The sequence below is a fragment of the Drosophila sulfurigaster genome, chromosome 3, assembly GCF_023558435.1.
Source record: "Drosophila sulfurigaster albostrigata strain 15112-1811.04 chromosome 3, ASM2355843v2, whole genome shotgun sequence".
Classification (NCBI taxonomy): Eukaryota; Metazoa; Arthropoda; class Insecta; order Diptera; family Drosophilidae; genus Drosophila; species Drosophila sulfurigaster.
In genome coordinates, this window is record NC_084883.1 from 46,603,976 (window position 1) to 46,620,548 (window position 16,573).

Here is a 16,573-nt window from a genome sequence, read left to right on the forward strand (position 1 = left end):
TACTGAAAAGGAGGTGCAAAGGTGGAGCTGCCACAGTTTTATCGCTGTCGCTAATCCGACTGACATTTTCATTTTACACATGAGCAGGCGACACACGCAAACACACAGGACGAAAAACTGTCATTGATAAAAATGAAACACGCGCACGTTTGCACACACACACACTGGCTCACACACATGTAAAGACACACGCGTACACTCCCGGAGCGAAAGTGAGAAGGGGAAGGCCTTCAAAGTTCGTCAGACGTAGCGTATGTGTAATATGCTCCTCGCAGCAGCATAATTAGAATTACAACAATAATAATCATGATTATAATGACAGCTTGCAACGCAAACAAGCAGCAACCAGAGCGAGGGGAAGTGTGGGGGAGGTGTGTGTGTGTGTAAGAGTTGGGTGCATAATTTATATGCAACTCAAGCAAGAACGCAGCTTACAACTAAAAATTTCTGTTCATTTATAATGAAAGCAGCGCGCAACAAATGCTGCAAAACATTTTTGCAGCAGCAATATCTTCAAGTGTTTCCACTCACGCACACCAGCATGTAAGAATATACATACACATTCACACACACACACACATGCAGAGCCTTGATGCCACACGTGCTTAAGAAGATGATGATGATAGATTTGCTAACAATTGCCACGCTCAAGCTGAGCTCACTTGGCTCACTTGTTCTTCTTCGCTCACATTATTTCTACATCCCTTCCCTTCCCTTCCCTTCCCGTCCTTCATCTCTGCCTATCTCTGTGAACAATGGAATGACATGGAATGGATTGAAACTGGCAAAATAGCAGTGCACTCAGAATGACAAGAAGATGCTCTTCAGCTCTCGTCGAGCAGCATAACTATGAAATGCCATTGAATGCATACAATGTGCTCTTGCCATACAATATATTAATAATTCATGCGTCAGGCTGAAGCTGCTGCAATTATGATTACAATTAGTTTAATTAATAACCCATGGCATAACGAGTTTAATATTAATACCAGCTAAATGCATGGCTCTCAAGTGCAAAGGCTGCCTTCTAATCAATCAGCACTTTCCAAGAGCGAAGCTGTAATTGAAAACATATTCATTGCAAATAAAAATAATATCAGCTTAATGAAATGAGGTATTAAGTCATCGATATGAATGTACTATTAATTCAATATAATTGAGATTCAAACTCAAGACGTTGCATTTTCATATTTGTAAATAAATTTAGCTTGTAAATTAATGCAGATTTATTAACTACACTGAAAAAGTGAATTGACTTCTAAAATCAAGAACATTATTTACAGCTTTTAAAATTCTACTCTAAAAATAAAATCTTAAAGTAAATTCTTAAAGCTTTCGAAATAAGACCAAAAATACTAAATTTAGGTTACAAAATTCCGTAATTCATCGAAATACCTAAAAAGTTTTCATCTAGTTTAATGGTCATGGTCTCGACTATTTTTCATTGCAGTCTAAGAGAGGTATTTAACGTATACAACTGAATAGCTAAATGCAATAGTTAATTAATAACATAGTAAAATAGTAAATTTATAGTACAAAAAGTAAACAATAAATTACAATGTAATATATCTTTAATCTTATAATAAAATTTGTGGTCTTAAAACTATAAGATTTTTTCATTTCATCAATTTGGTTCTTACATCAAATGTTCAATCAAGATGTGTCTTGTGTAACATTAAAATTTTCATGTTCTTGACGCACAACAATTGACAACAATTCTTAGTACAAAGACCAAAATTTTGATTTTTTTTTTTCAGTGTACAAAAGGTATTTGTATTTGAATTTCCTTTTAAATAAATCTGAATTAATAGTTCAAGTATTTGTTTTCTGAATTTCATCGCAATTATATTTCTATTATAGTAATTTTGATTGTAAATAGATATGAACTTGTATTAATAATCACATAATACTGCTTTTTCTATTCGATGTTAAGCATTCATTTTCTTATCAATTCAACTGACATATAAATAAATCATTACTTTCTTTTTAAATTCTTTCCTGTGCGCATTCAACTTGTGCATTTATACTTTAATAATGGTAATTTGAATTTCATCAATATTATTATATTCCTTCTATAGTTTGCTATAAATCACAATTTTAATTTTCCTTGTATTTAAGTGTGAATTTATGTTTTAATCAAAATTATAAAATTTCTATTATAGTAATTTAATGAGAATTTATATTCCATTAATTATAACATAGTTTTCACATTGAATTTCTATAATTCACAATTTTAATTTTCATTGTAAATAAATGTGAATTTATGTTTCATGTTTTTGTATAATGAATTTAATCAGAATTATTATATTTCTATTATAGTTATTTAATGTGAATTTATATTCCATTAATTATAACATAGTTTTCACATTGAATTTCTATTTAATTTTTAACTTTAAACTTAAATTTTTGCATCAATTCAACTGACAAATAAATAAATCATTACGTTCATTTAAAAATGCTTCTTGTGCGCATTCATCTTGATTTCATTTATATTTCTCACGCTGCATAAATAACTCTGAATTATTATTTATTTCTGGCGTTGTGTTCATTTGTCACTTTTTGTTCGCTTTCCCCAAAACTGCATAAATAAATCAATATGCTTTCAATGAGGCTGGTGCCTAGGGCATTCATGAGTTACTTTTCTCACATTGTCTGCCATTTTTGCGCACAGACTTTTTCTCGTTGTCTCTCGTTATCTGAGTGTCTGTCTGTGTGTGTGTGTGTGTGTGACTGTGTCTTTAGCTACTTTGTGATAAATTTGGCGGCATTTAATGGTGCAACAACACACCCACGCGATCAGCCGACAGTCAACGCAAGCGATGATAATTTTTCATGCAGTCTCAAGCAGCTGGAGTTCGAGTTGAAGTCGACATCATTATCATCATCATCATCGCCTTGGCGTTGGGAGGCAGCAAATGTTGCAGATCATTTCGTATGTGTGGCAAATAGAAAAGTGTTTTCCCAGCACCCCGGAGAGAGAGAAAAGGACATCAATCAAAAAATGCTTGAACAGCTCTGTCGCTGAGATTTAGCTTTTATAATTTTTATTAATGGCCAAAACAGAGAATGCGCTTCAAAAGTATTGTAATAAAATATGCTGCTCAATGCTTTCGGCTGTGTGTTTTTTCGTAATTAATGGATGAAGACATTTCGCAAGAAGACATTGGATAATTGTTTTGTTGGCACATGTGGTTTTGCGTTGCAAACACTCGCACTGGCATTGCAACTGCGACTCTTAGTTGCCCACCTAATTGGGATTCAACTTGAGTTCAGCGCTGGCCGCATTCAGACGCGATTTGGTGGGGAAATTACGCTCCTTTTTCTCCACAAAGATCTGATAGTGACCCTCGCCATAACCAAAGCCATGCATAGTTTTCCGCATGGCATCCGGAATCAACTTGAATCCACGGCGTTCCGGCGGCGGTGAGTCCATGCAATTCTCCGGCTCCTCGCACTTGCAATTCTCCTTACCGCAAGCCTTGTTCTCGATGATGCAGAATAGTTGCAGGCACTTGCGCATCACATAGATCAACAGCAGGATGATCAGGTTGCTGGCAAGCAGATGCTTGCGCGGCGCCAGAAACAACATCCTCTCGCTAGCTAACACTGGGACACTTGCTATCACAGCTATTAAGTATTGTTGTAGTTGATGTGTTGTTGACGAGACGACGACCAAACGATGACTGAGTGAAGGATGCAGTCATCAGTCGCGTATTTATACTAAGCCATAAATGTAGGACTCGACTGTGTCTGCCTGCCTGTCTGGCAGCCATGTTACATTTCCCTCCGTTAGGTAGCTGCAGGTCAACAGGACACAACACAACATGACTGTACTTGCAGGTAAGTGGTAAGTCCTTCAGATTAGGTAATCAGCAGCCATCGAGTGCGGCGACTGCTGTTGTTGGGCCAAATGTGTTTATGAGTTTGTGGAAAATATTAACTCGAAATTACTTTATCGACCTGCCAGCAGCTACGAACATTTTCCAACGAAACACAAAAGCAAATACACTCACATTTCCATACGCACTCAGGCAGCGACACGCTTGCGAGAGTCCTTGACGCAAAACTGAATTTCCCGTCTGGCATAAAAATTCACAAATTGAATATAAATAAATTTCCTGCAGCCAAAAATGGAGTATTCAAAAGATATGTGTGTGCGCTCTGCATATCTTCAAATAAATTCAATATGAATTTAAACGAAACTCAGAATAAGTAAGAAAGCTACAGTCAACTGTGAGATACTCGCTACCCATATTCAATAAAGCCAGATTCTACAAATATATGAAAACATACTGAAGGCTATATTTGGTATATCGATATAGAAGTACATTTGAAATATACTATAGAATACTGAATTATATCAGATTATCAGCCAAAGCAACTAACATCCGTAGTAAGTGTTTCTCCCCATACAAAAGTACTTCCAAATTTTCAGGACTCTTAAATATTAAAGTTTTTATTGAATGTATAAAAAAACGCCGCTCTAGCTTTAAAATAAGGCTTGTTATTCGATTTTAGTCGATTTGCGAGGGCGGACATGGACGTGGCAACAAATTTGAAACAAACTTGATCTGCGTACAAGCATAACAAATGCTGTCGGAAAGAAATTATACCTCTATATCTAATAATCTCTGAGATCTAGGTGTTCATACATACGGACGGACAGACAGACGGGCATGGCTATATTGTCTCGGCTATAAGCCATGATCAAGAATATATATACTTTAAGGGGTTGGAGATGACTCCTTCTACCTTTCACAAACATTTCAAACAGGCACAAACTTATAATACCCTTCTATCCCACGAGTACCGGGTGTAAAAAGACATCTCTGTGAAATTTAGCTACTAAAACGCAACCGCTCATTAGAGCAGCCAAAAAGTTGGCTCACTCTCTTTTCTTTCACTTGCAACTGATGTGCAGTTAGTTACCTGGTCCCAATCGACCCAAATGAATACCGCAGTGGTTGCTGCCTCCCTCCCACCTGTCCACCCTCCTCTTTAGTGTGCACAAAAAGTTGGTCAAACTTTAAGGGAAAAGACCGACGGCGGCGGCAGATGGTTTTTCTTCATTCGCTTCAATGATTATTTTTTGCAATTTCTGCGCAATTTGCCAATCTCTATGCAACTTGTGGCAGCAGCCAGCCCCAACAATTTGCCTTCATTTGTTGACTTAATCATTTGATTGCGTTTTTCTGCATTGCGCTCTGCGCTGATTGAATTCGCTGCGCCACCAGAGTTTCGTGTTCATTTCTCACTCCCTCCCCCCGAGAGGGGAAATCAAGCTAATTAGTTTAATTGATACGTAGTAGTTTTTGGCCAGGCTTACAACCTTTTTTGCGCTCGCCCAGACACACCAATCAAACGATAAACTTTTCGCGTCAGGAAGTGTGAAGCAGCCAACACACACCAATACATATGTATATATGTGTTAGTATTTAAGTGTGTTAGCTTGTGTGTGTGTGTGTCTTTAGTCGAATCTGGGTTAAGGCCAGTTGGGAAAACTGCTGTCAGATTGACCAGCTGTCTTGGGCTAAGAAGATAATCATGCGGATTGAATTGAGTTTTTAGATTACATCATTAGAGTTGCCATTTAAATTAAGCGCTTAAGATGCGTGTTTGTTCAATTGCAATTTAAAAACTGCTTTGGGAATGCAATGTTGCATTGCAGATGACATTTAGGAAAAGAAAATTTTTCAAATAGAACTTTACTTGAGAGAAAGCTACCACACATTAAAATATATGAAATAAATTTTAAGAGATATTAGATTCATCAGAGGATCAGAATTTCATTACAGTAAATAGAAGTATCTCAATTTAAAAAATAATAATAAAATATTCGGAGTACGGAATTAAATTCAATAAGATTTTAGAGTAATATAGAAGAATTGGATATTTATAGTTTTTACTAAAATAATTACGCAATTTTCTTCATAAGAAATTTAATGAAATATTAGAATTTATGTATCTGGTATAGATTAAACTTTATTCAAAGTGGGTAGCGAGTATCTCTCTGTCGAGCACACTGGACTATAGCTTTCTCACCTGTTATTGTATTATAATAATCAAGAAGTTTAAGATTATTAGATGCATTGACAATATATTGACAAAATATTCTTTTATATATGTATATTCCTACATATAATATTTTTGAATTTTCATCAGATGAAAAGCCATCTGAATATTCTGTCATTTTTGCAGATATTTTATTGAAATCTACTTTTAATGAAATTTTGTAGAATTTTATTATTTGAAAATGCCAATATATTCCCAAAAACATATGAAATGCATTGAATGTTTCCTTAAAATATATATTTGCTATTCAGATGTTTGTCAAGATGAACAGCTAAGAGAATGTGGCTATGCAATTTTAATCGTATAACAGTCTCCATCAAATTTTTCTGCCAATCTTAAAACCATTTTAATAAAAGTTGACATAACGAAATTTATGTTTATTTTTATCTTATGAAATCTGAATTTGACTTTTGGTTTAAAATAGACAATATATTTTTATAGCGACATCAATGACAGCAGAGTTTGTAAGTAAATATTGTTTTATTTTTTTTAAAAATATTTTTACAAAAGTTGTTATGTTAAAGCATCGAAGACAGTGTGCAAAGCACAGAGAATTGTCTGTGTGTGGCAAAAAAGAGTTTATCTTTGGCTGTCATCGCTAGAAATGCATAAGCTCAACTTCAGCTTCAACTTGCAATTGTTGCTGGTCGAAGTACTCGCTTGCAACCTGTTGGCAGAAAGTTTTACCGACATTTTTATTGAGGAAGGAGCGAGGATGCTTAAAGAGAATTTCAATCTTGAATTCTCTTTTACAATATGTGCCACATTTGATTATGATTTTATGGTTTTTGGTTTAACTGTTTTGGAAGTGGTTCATTTTGCGGCTTACCACAGCTTGTTGCAGCTTAAGGAACGCAGCAATTGAATATGTTTGCATATGCATGAGAGCAAGGGAGACAATACGAGAGATAGAGAGAGAGAGGAGTTGTGAGTTCGCAGCCGGAGGCAATATTTATGTGCCGCATGTGTTGGCATTTAAGATGAGTTTTTGATGAAAGCAAATATATATTGGCTCGAATGGCGGCATATAAATCGTGGCATGCCACACGGCGCACGTGCTCAGTTCTGTCGCTCCCTCTCTCTCTCTCTTCTCTTCCCTTTCCTTTATGCAATGAGCTTTTTTTGGCAGCTTTCATAAATATTTATGATATGACAGCGAACCATTCCACAGCTGTCCCTCGTTATAACTGATATGTCTGAGACTGGGACTGAGACAGCGACTGAAGCTGAAACCGAGACATTGAGACACAGAGAGAAAGAGAAAAGGTGCGCCACTCTCACCTCTTTAGTCTCCTTCTTTTTCTCCTCACTTCACTCGCTTTGTTGGCCATAAATTATGCATTAAAAAGTTCAACGTTCAACTTGATTTTGATTGTGTTTTCTAGCGCAGTAATTGTGGCGGGACACAAGCGCGTGCCGTCGGCGCTGCCGCATTAAATCTACCGTGCCTCACGTAGCTTGCAACAAGCGAGGCAGCGACAGAGCCGGAACTCCATGGATGGAATTATCTGTGTGCTACCTGTCGCCAAAGTTTGTTGTTCCAGTCGCAACGCAGCTATTTTAAGGACATTATGCTGCAGCAAGGATAATAGAGAGATGGAAGGGGCACTAAAGAGAGAAGAGAGAGGAGAACAAAATTTATTTTAATGCGATTTGCATTTATTCCGCTTGGCGGCATCTTTAGACTGGCGCGACTGGCAACAAATTGTGGCTTTAATTCTATTGGAATTGCCATTTCACTGTGTTAGCTGAAAAGTTGGCAAGTTGGCAACAAACGGCGACGAGAGTGCAACGACGTCGTGCCCCAAAAAGTGTCTGCTTACTTAGCGCACAGTCTGCTGATGGCCCAGACGCTGCCCAAGCTCGAGGCCCGAGCCCATTAGGCAGCCAGGTATGACAGTTAGGCCACCTCCTCTTTGCAGCAGCCACAGCAACAGCAACAGTAACATCAACAACCAGCAGCAGCAACAACCAGTAGCAGCAACAACAGGAGCAGCTGCATCCATCAGACCAAACAATTTCCGTCAAATTTCCATGCGCTGACAAAAGCTTTTCACTTTTCACTTGAGTGCCGGGACAAAAGCCAAACAGCCTGGGCTCCGCAAGCTGCTCGCTCTGGTTGAGAAATGTTGGCATTAGACAGCGAACGAGTCAAGCCGAAGCACTGTTGCTCTTTTTGGCATCGTTGGGTGGCCAAACTTCATGGTGTGCAGTGTGTGTGGCAGCCGCTTTTCGTCTACTTAGGAGAACGATAACACCATCGATGGAGACGTGCTTAGCGAGCCTCTTAGCTGAGGCATATTCAAAGCCATTACTTTGCATTTTACACCTGACAACAAGAGGTGGCAAAAGGCCTCGTTGCGACTGACGCCTGCCTCTTGGCATAGATCCAACCAAAGCAATACAAACATTATACTGTATATATATATTTATACTTCCACTTTAGGCAACGCCAACGCTATCAACTACTCGTTGTATGTGTATATCACGGCTAGAACGTAACAGAAAAGCAAGACAGCTACAGTCGATTGTGCTTGACTGTGAGATACCCGCTACAAGTTGTCAATAATAGCAAAACAGTGTCGAATTATCATTTAAAAATACCAAATTAATATACCGAAATACCAAAGGTGGCGTCTCGATTAGCTATTACATTCAAAATATTCCACAAGGTGCAATCCACAGCAATTTAAAGTGATACATATACCGAGTGCTTTATTTGGTATATCGATATACTGTTACATAAAAAATATACTATAGAGAAAGCAAAAACAAACAAGTCTAGCATTATCATTGAAGCATACCAAATTAATATACCAAAAAAAATACAGCAAACGACACTATTACATTCGAAATATACCACAATTCAAAGCAATTAAAACAATATACAATATATTATATATACGATATACTATTATTTTCAATATACCATAAAGCAGCTACATATTAGACTAGTATTATCAAGTAAACATTCAAAAAAGATATACCACAAAATACATAATATTAATATATGTACATGTCGGCGCACACTAATAGTGTGTGTATATGTTGGTGTGAGTGTGTGGGTATGCTGTTGTAGGAATTTCACCAGAGGCTTAATTTCATCATTATAGGAATATTGCATCAGTCACTAATTGCGCCGTGATTAATTGTGTGTGTATGTTGTCGCTTTAAGAAGTGTCGTTTTAGCAGGGCGACAGCGTAGTGTCGCTGTCGCCGAGTGTGGTTCGGTGGTAAGCATAGAATGAAGAAGGGACGACGCAGGCAGTTGCGTATAGATCGTCGTGTATGCAAAACCGAAACTCGCTGTGTTATTACGATTTCGGAAAATAGCGGCGCTGCAACATACATATATAAAAATATAGGATTTCTTGAAAAACTTCTAAGATTTTCATCTTAACAGATTAATAATAACATATGTACATGTGGGTAATTCCAAAACGGAATTTGTCCCGTGCGAGACTCTTTACATTGAAAATAACATAAACTGAAACAATTTTGAAAATAAGAAAAGTTTATTTTTATAGCTCTAGATAAGTACTTTAATTAGAGCTAAGAATGGTTTTGGAATTTTCGTTCTGTTTTGATTTCTGTTGTGATAATTGCAAAAATTAACCAATTCGTACGCAAAACCAAATAATGAACAAAATTATATAATTTATCGGAAAACAGATCAAGTTCCTAAAATCAGTCTTAGCTCTAAATATAGTGCTTATCTAGAGCTTTAGAATAACATTCACTTATTTTTAAAATTGTTTCAGTTTATGTTATTTTCACTGCAGCGCACTGTAAAAAGTCTCGCACGGGACAAATTTTGCCATGGAATTACCCATATGTTATTACATTTCCTCTTGGCACAAAGTTATAATACCCATTTTACAATTCCAATGGGTATCGGGTATAAAATGTTGGCCGAAATTCGCTTCGCGAGAACTGAGACAAGCCAATTGTTATCTCAGTGGCAGCTTCAACGACGACAGCTTTTGCTTTGCTTTTGAGCCGCTGAGTTGCTGGGCCGCAGTCATTAGCCAACTTTTACAGATTGACCGACTAGTCGACTGGCCTACACAGCAACAGCAGCAGCAGCAGCAGCAGCAGCCATGGGCAGCTGGTGGCAGCTCAATCCATGTTGCAGCAGTGGCAGCGGCGTCATTCAAATGTCATTAGTGCGAGGCTTGGGTCAAGCCCATGCAACTGCCACACAGCAACAGCAACTGCAGCAACAGCAGCGGCGGCAAGGTGGCCTGTGTGGCATGTGGCAAGCCTTGTTCGTTGTCGAGCTCGTAATTTCATTTCGAAACGAGCGCAATTTGTGCTCTGGATGTCGTCCACTTCTGGCCTGCGCCTTGCTCCAGCTGCGTTTGATTAAATGCCGCCGCACACCACTCGACCACTTCCACTTCATCCCTCCCCTCACTACCCCCCTTTTGCCACTCTCTCATGCAGTCAGTCGCCTTGCCACTTGTGCGAGTCTGTGGCCTTTGCGTTTTAATTGCATTGAAATTAAAACGCTTTGCATACTTCTCGGCGCCAGATTTATGATTGCAATTCGTTATTTATCAGGCCCCAATTTCGAATTCTACTCTTTTCGCTGCCTTCACTCTATTGGCTGGCAATTTTCAATTTTCGATGCCAACAAGATTTATGTTTCGACCATCGCCATTTTTTCTCTTTTTTTGTATTTGGTTGATATTCTTTCTAACCCAAACGTAAAGTAACCGCAGGCTTCAATTTTGCAACTGTTCATTTTTTGCTCTCTTTTGTGGCCGACGCGTCGTGGGATTTTCCGCGGAAAACTAACCTCGCAAATGTATTGTGTAAACTGTTGTCGACATCGGCATTTGATGCTAATGGATTTTTGAATATGTTTATACAAGCGAGCGAGTGAGAGAGAGAGAGAGACAGAGAGCGAGCAAGAGCTTAATAAATATTTATTGTTATCTTTTTGTTATTAGTTTTTTGCTTTCTAGTTTTTTGCGCTGTGATTTTCACACACAAACACTCACACAAAAAACTGCAACATGAACAGCAATAACATTTGGCAATTGAATTCAATTATATTTATTGAAAATGCTCTCTACACACATGCCAAAAATATCAAATAAAAATTGAACTATTTCCTATTTCTGTGTTTTTTTTTCTTCTGTGCAATCTGAATACTCTCTAAGCCTTATTCACTTGCAATAAAATCTGATATCGGAATTATGAATTATTATTTTATAGCTGAAATCTGACGAAAAACGAATCATGCCAAATTGATTTTATGATTGTTTTATCGCAATTCCCTCAAAAGTTGTCATTTTTTGGCATGTCAAGCATTTGTGTGGAAATTGAATAGTTTATAAATAGCTTTAAATTTAAACACGCGCTATACTTATTTGCATATTTAAAGAGATGAATGGAAAATCACAAAAACACATGCGCGCTGTGACAGTTTGATTTGTTTTTTATGTCAAATTAAGCTTAACTAATACTAAATACTAAATATAATACGTTTGCTAATTTAACAAGAGCAACAAAAGTTGGCTACGATCGCTCTATCTCTCTCACTCGCACTCTTACTTTACATATAATTATGCGAGCACTGCTTTGCTTGCAAGCACAACGCTAGAGCGCATTCTGTCTCCCACTCTCTCCTAACACTACTCTCTTCTAGCACTGCTTGCTGAAGTTGACGCGCATTAGCTTTGTTGTTGTATTTTATACACTTCGCTCTCGCTATATGTGTGTCGGCGAGATAAATATCAGTAGAGCTGCTTGCACACTCTTAGACTACGCTCTCTCCCACTCAAATACAGCAGAGAGTAGTAATTAGTTGACGGTCAGCTGCTTTGTTATGATTGCACTGCATTGAAGTTAGACGCTGAGCAGTGCTAGTAAACATTACAATTTTGCTCTCTCTTCTCTCTCTATGAGTCAATTTAGTTGGCCTTGCTTTTGCTCTCTTTATGTTTGTCGTGTGTTTTTTGTATTTGCGTCTTGTGGCGAATTTAGGTGTTTGCTGTTAAGCTGAGCTAATCAAACGATCACAAACTCTCCCGCTCCCGCTCTCACTATCGCACACACTCTTCCTGCCCGCTGTGTCCAATATGCTACGTTAATTGGCTGATTAAAGGTCACTCTGGCGCTCAGCGGCAATTCGCTCACACTTTGCAAATTATTTAAACATCACAGCGAGGCGAATTTTGCGTTAGTTCAGTTGAAGCGTTGCGAGCGCACGTTGCTTATTTTATTCGCCCAGGAGGAACACAGCAGAGCTAAATTAAAACACATGTGAATATACATATTTAATATACGTATTACGTACTAGTCGCAAAATGACAACACACGAAGCAGAAGCAACAACAACAACACACACGAATGAAAGCAATGGAATTGAATCGGAACATGAACAGGTAATTAAGTAACAAGGTGTCGATCATAAACATTGATTAACCGTTGGGCAACAACAACAATCACGATGCCAAGGGTCGCTCTCGCTTATCGAGTCTGATACAAAACAAAAATCATCATGCACAGACGTGTCTATCTTTCAATAAAAATACCTTTGAACCGATCCAATTGCAGTCCCATTGCGATTCAACAGAGCAATTTGCTGCCTTGGCTTATCATTGGGGTATTGAGTTGAAAGCCAGCGATGTCGTTCGATAAGATTAAAGAGCCACGCGAATCAAAGTCAATTCAGAGTTTTTTTTTTGTACTTTACACAAAAGATATCGAGAAATTCGTTCCCAGCTACTGTTATTATTATGGTTAGCGAATGTTGCTGTAATTCTTAAAGTTGACATTCCGATTCAAGTCAGATAAGTGAAACTTGTTGCAGTTGCGGGAAAGAACTTGAGACTGGCGACTTGAAAGTTGTGACGCCTTTTCTGTTATTAAGCTCATTAGAAGTTCATCAATGTGCTGATAAAACTTTTGCCGGCATTCGCTTCGTCACACTTGAAAACATTTTGCGCTAATTTTCAACTTGAGCAAGTAAAACTCTTCGAATACCAACAACAACAACAATGGCAACAGCAACAGCAACAACAACAACAATAACAATAACAACTGTGTGCAAAACTTTTTTTGTGGCAAAACTACGAAAATCCATTTGTCGACATTTAAAGTTTGCATGTGCTGCAGTCAATTGCAAAGAGTGAAAGAGAGAGCGAGAGAGAGCGGGGAACAAAAGCTCTCTCATAGTGTTCACCCAACACCCCAATCGATTGACACTCGACGACGACTTTCTCCCTTCCCGGTTCAGCTAAAAAAAAGAGACAGATGATAAATTGTCGGCTAGCACCGTTCTGAATGCTGCCCATCAATCTGCACCTTGCTGCTGCTGCCGCCTCTCAGTTGTCAATTGTTTGAACTTTTTCACGTGCAAACCAAACGATTGATCAAATCAAGCGACTCCGGCACGTTCACAACGAATCTTGATATACTCTAAAGATTAGCTATCAGCTTAGCAGAAGACTGCGATAAGCTTGAGGTAATGTTGTCTAATCTCTTGTCATAAACAATTGTGTGGCAGAGTATTGGGAATTCGACTCGATACCTTCGTTTGGGGTATTTTCTTTTTTGTTTGGGTATTATTAACCAGGAATTGGGAATTGGGATACGGGTACAACAAGCTGACAGACTGTTATCCTTTGTTGAACATTTGGCCCATCATCACAGCCCTCGGGTTATTCCAGCCATACGAAAGTTTGGCCTGTCAATTAGCCGTTAACAGCAACTAACCCGTTCCCTTACACGTTCTCCCTTCTGCAGCCTCCGATGGATGTGCGCATCAATATGCCCTGGGGATATGTGGTCGGACGATGGTATGGCAATCGTCAGGTACGTCCGATACTAGCACTACACGGCTGGCTGGACAATTTGGGCACGTGGGACAAACTGCTGCCGCTGCTGCCGAAACATTTGGGCGTGCTGTGCATTGATCTGCCTGGCCATGGCTACTCATCCAAACTGCCCGAGGGGATTGCCTATCACTTTGTCGACTACCTGTGCGTGATACTGCGCATCATGGAGGAATACAACTGGTCCAAGGTCTCACTGATGGCCCACTCGATGAGCGCGATGCTCTGCTTCATCTTTGCCTCGCTCTATCCGCATCGCTTGGACATGCTGATCAGCATTGATATTGTGCGCACTCGCTATCGCAAACCCCCATCGCAGATCGATTATCTGCGCACCAACATCGAACGCTACATGGTCGAGGATGAGCGTTTTGCAAATGCCAAGCGGGAAGAGCCACCGGCATACACCTGGCAGGATCTGGAGCATGTGCTGCACAAGGGTTCGGGGAAATCGGTGAACCTCGAGAATTGCCATCACATACTCGAACGCAATGTGGCCAAGTCCACCAAGTATCCGGACAAATACTTCTTCTCCCGTGACGGACGTTGCAAGTATTACTTTGAGTTCCACACAAGTCCGCCCTTTGCCGCCGAACTAGCGCGGACTATACGTAATGTGCCCTACTGTGTGATCAAGGGTTCCGAGTCGAACTTCATCGACGAGGAGAGTCAGGAAGTGATCGACATACTGCGCTCCAATAATCCACACTTTCAGCTGCACGAAGTTGAGGGCACTCATCATGTGCATCTCAACAATGCCCCCGGCGTAGCAGCCGTCATCAATCCCTTCATCATGCACCACCGACCACCGCAGCTCGAAACGTGGACTGTGGATGAAGGCAACGAGTTGCCGGATGCAGTGAAGAAGTTCGCTTTGGCCGTGGATGATGCAGAGAATGTGAAGCGAAGAAAGAGAAAAAGCAACCTATAGCTGTTGCACTCATCTCTGAGGCGTCGACAGCGCGAAGAGTCTATTAATTATCTATTTAGAACCAAGAACCATAAGAGGACTAAAGGCTTACGAGCATAGCAACAACTTAGACTTAAGTTTCTACAAATAAAACTGTGATTCAACAGACTTTCAGACTTGGCAATTATAATTTCAATAACTCTGTGAAAAAGGTAATTTAATAACTTTTCAGACAACAAACTTACCCAGCAAAACCGCAATTAATCAGGGATTACGACTGTGCGTCAGGGAAGTTTTATTCAACCTAAAAGTATATTTAAAATAAAGTATAAAGTTTGAAAAAAAATATTTGCAATTACTAAAGAGTGAATTCGTCATATATTTATAATTTCATTTATATAGAAACGATTCTGAATATTCCAACTGTTATTTTTAATTGTTTAAATTCTAAAGATTCTGATTAACATGCAATACTGTTTAATTGTATAGATTCTTTATATATATATTTTTTAATATCATAATAGAATATTCTTTATAAATTTCCCCCCAGGGGTTATTCACCATAACAAACAATCTAATCCTAAATTACCGAAAGTTTGCACTTCATTTCTCTAATAACCTTTGATAAATGTAAACATGTCAAACTCTGATGTACTCTCTCTCTCTCTCGACTTGATGCCATCAACTTTTGTGTGCTGCATAAATCCTCATCGTAATGCTCTTTTTGTTGTTGTTGGCGAAAATCAGGTGTTTTCGATAAACTTTTGCTGCTGTTTAATTACATTTTAAGTGGAGTTTAGTTGTTGGCTGGTGGAGGCATTCAAAAGTTGTACTCTCCAGCATAATCCCCAAGAATTCCGAGAACGATTTAATATACTGCTCATACGAGAGAGAGACATACAGACAGAAAGACAGAGACTTGTTTCGGAGAATTCCTTTTTGGCCAAATTACCACATGCACCTTTTTCGATCAATCAACTTTTTGGGGGAGCCATTTAATTCGGCTTTAATCTTTGGGTCGCAGTTCATTGGCCACTTCATTAGTGATAAGGCGGATGGTGAGAAGAAGCAGAAGAGAGTGGAGAACCAAGGGACCAAGGGATGTGCGGCATCCACTTAAAAACAATGGCGTTGCAGGAAACAAAAGGGCCCAAAATGTCCGCCTCCAGAGTGTGTCAGAGTGTGTTTGTGTGTGTATGTGTGGGAACATTTTCGATGTGCGCCTCGAGGTATGCTACACTAAGCAGAAGCAGAAGCATCAACAGAAGCAGAAACAGAATCAGCTACAGAAAAGAGAGCACAGAGAAACGTGGCACAGAAAGAGCAAATGTCGAAATCGAACTGGGACCATTCAATGGGCAAACCCCGAGAGTCACTTCACGTCCCTCTCTCTCTCTTTCTCTACCGAGTCTGTCTTTGGAAAAATAAACAAATTTAACGTTTTTATTGCCATAGCACGTTGCGGCCGGGTTTCTACGTAAATTAAATTAGGTAGGAGCCGGAAAAATTGTGCCAGTCCAAACGTTGAACAGCGGCAAGCGGCAAGCGACTGCGAGGCTGCAATGCGATTACGCTTTTCCGACGTAACGAAATTGATAGCGGATATAAATGTTTAATGTTTTGGCAATAAAATTGCGGCAAAAGGCTGCCAAACCACTGAAAAACTGAAGGTGGGTAAAAAAGGGGGGACACAATGGTAGGGGTAAGGCCAGCAGTCGTTGATGCTGCTGCTGCTGGTCGCACT

The 16,573-nt window shown here is 39.1% G+C and overlaps 2 protein-coding genes across 2 annotated transcripts; one reads left to right on the forward strand and one right to left on the reverse strand.

The window, feature by feature from the left end:
- Positions 1-3,057: 3,057 nt before the first annotated feature.
- On the reverse strand, positions 3,058-3,668 carry LOC133846135 (uncharacterized). Its single transcript, XM_062280904.1, has one exon. The coding sequence runs from the start codon at positions 3,587-3,589 to the stop codon at positions 3,248-3,250; it is 342 nt and encodes a 113-aa protein (XP_062136888.1). The 5' UTR covers positions 3,590-3,668; the 3' UTR covers positions 3,058-3,247.
- An 8,585-nt stretch (positions 3,669-12,253) lies between these two features.
- Positions 12,254-14,997, forward strand: LOC133840241 (probable serine hydrolase). Its single transcript, XM_062271958.1, has 2 exons — positions 12,254-12,467; positions 13,831-14,997. Exons 1-2 carry the CDS (start codon positions 12,390-12,392, stop codon positions 14,848-14,850), a joined length of 1,098 nt encoding a protein of 365 aa, XP_062127942.1. The 5' UTR covers positions 12,254-12,389; the 3' UTR covers positions 14,851-14,997.
- The last annotated feature ends 1,576 nt before the right edge of the window (positions 14,998-16,573 follow it).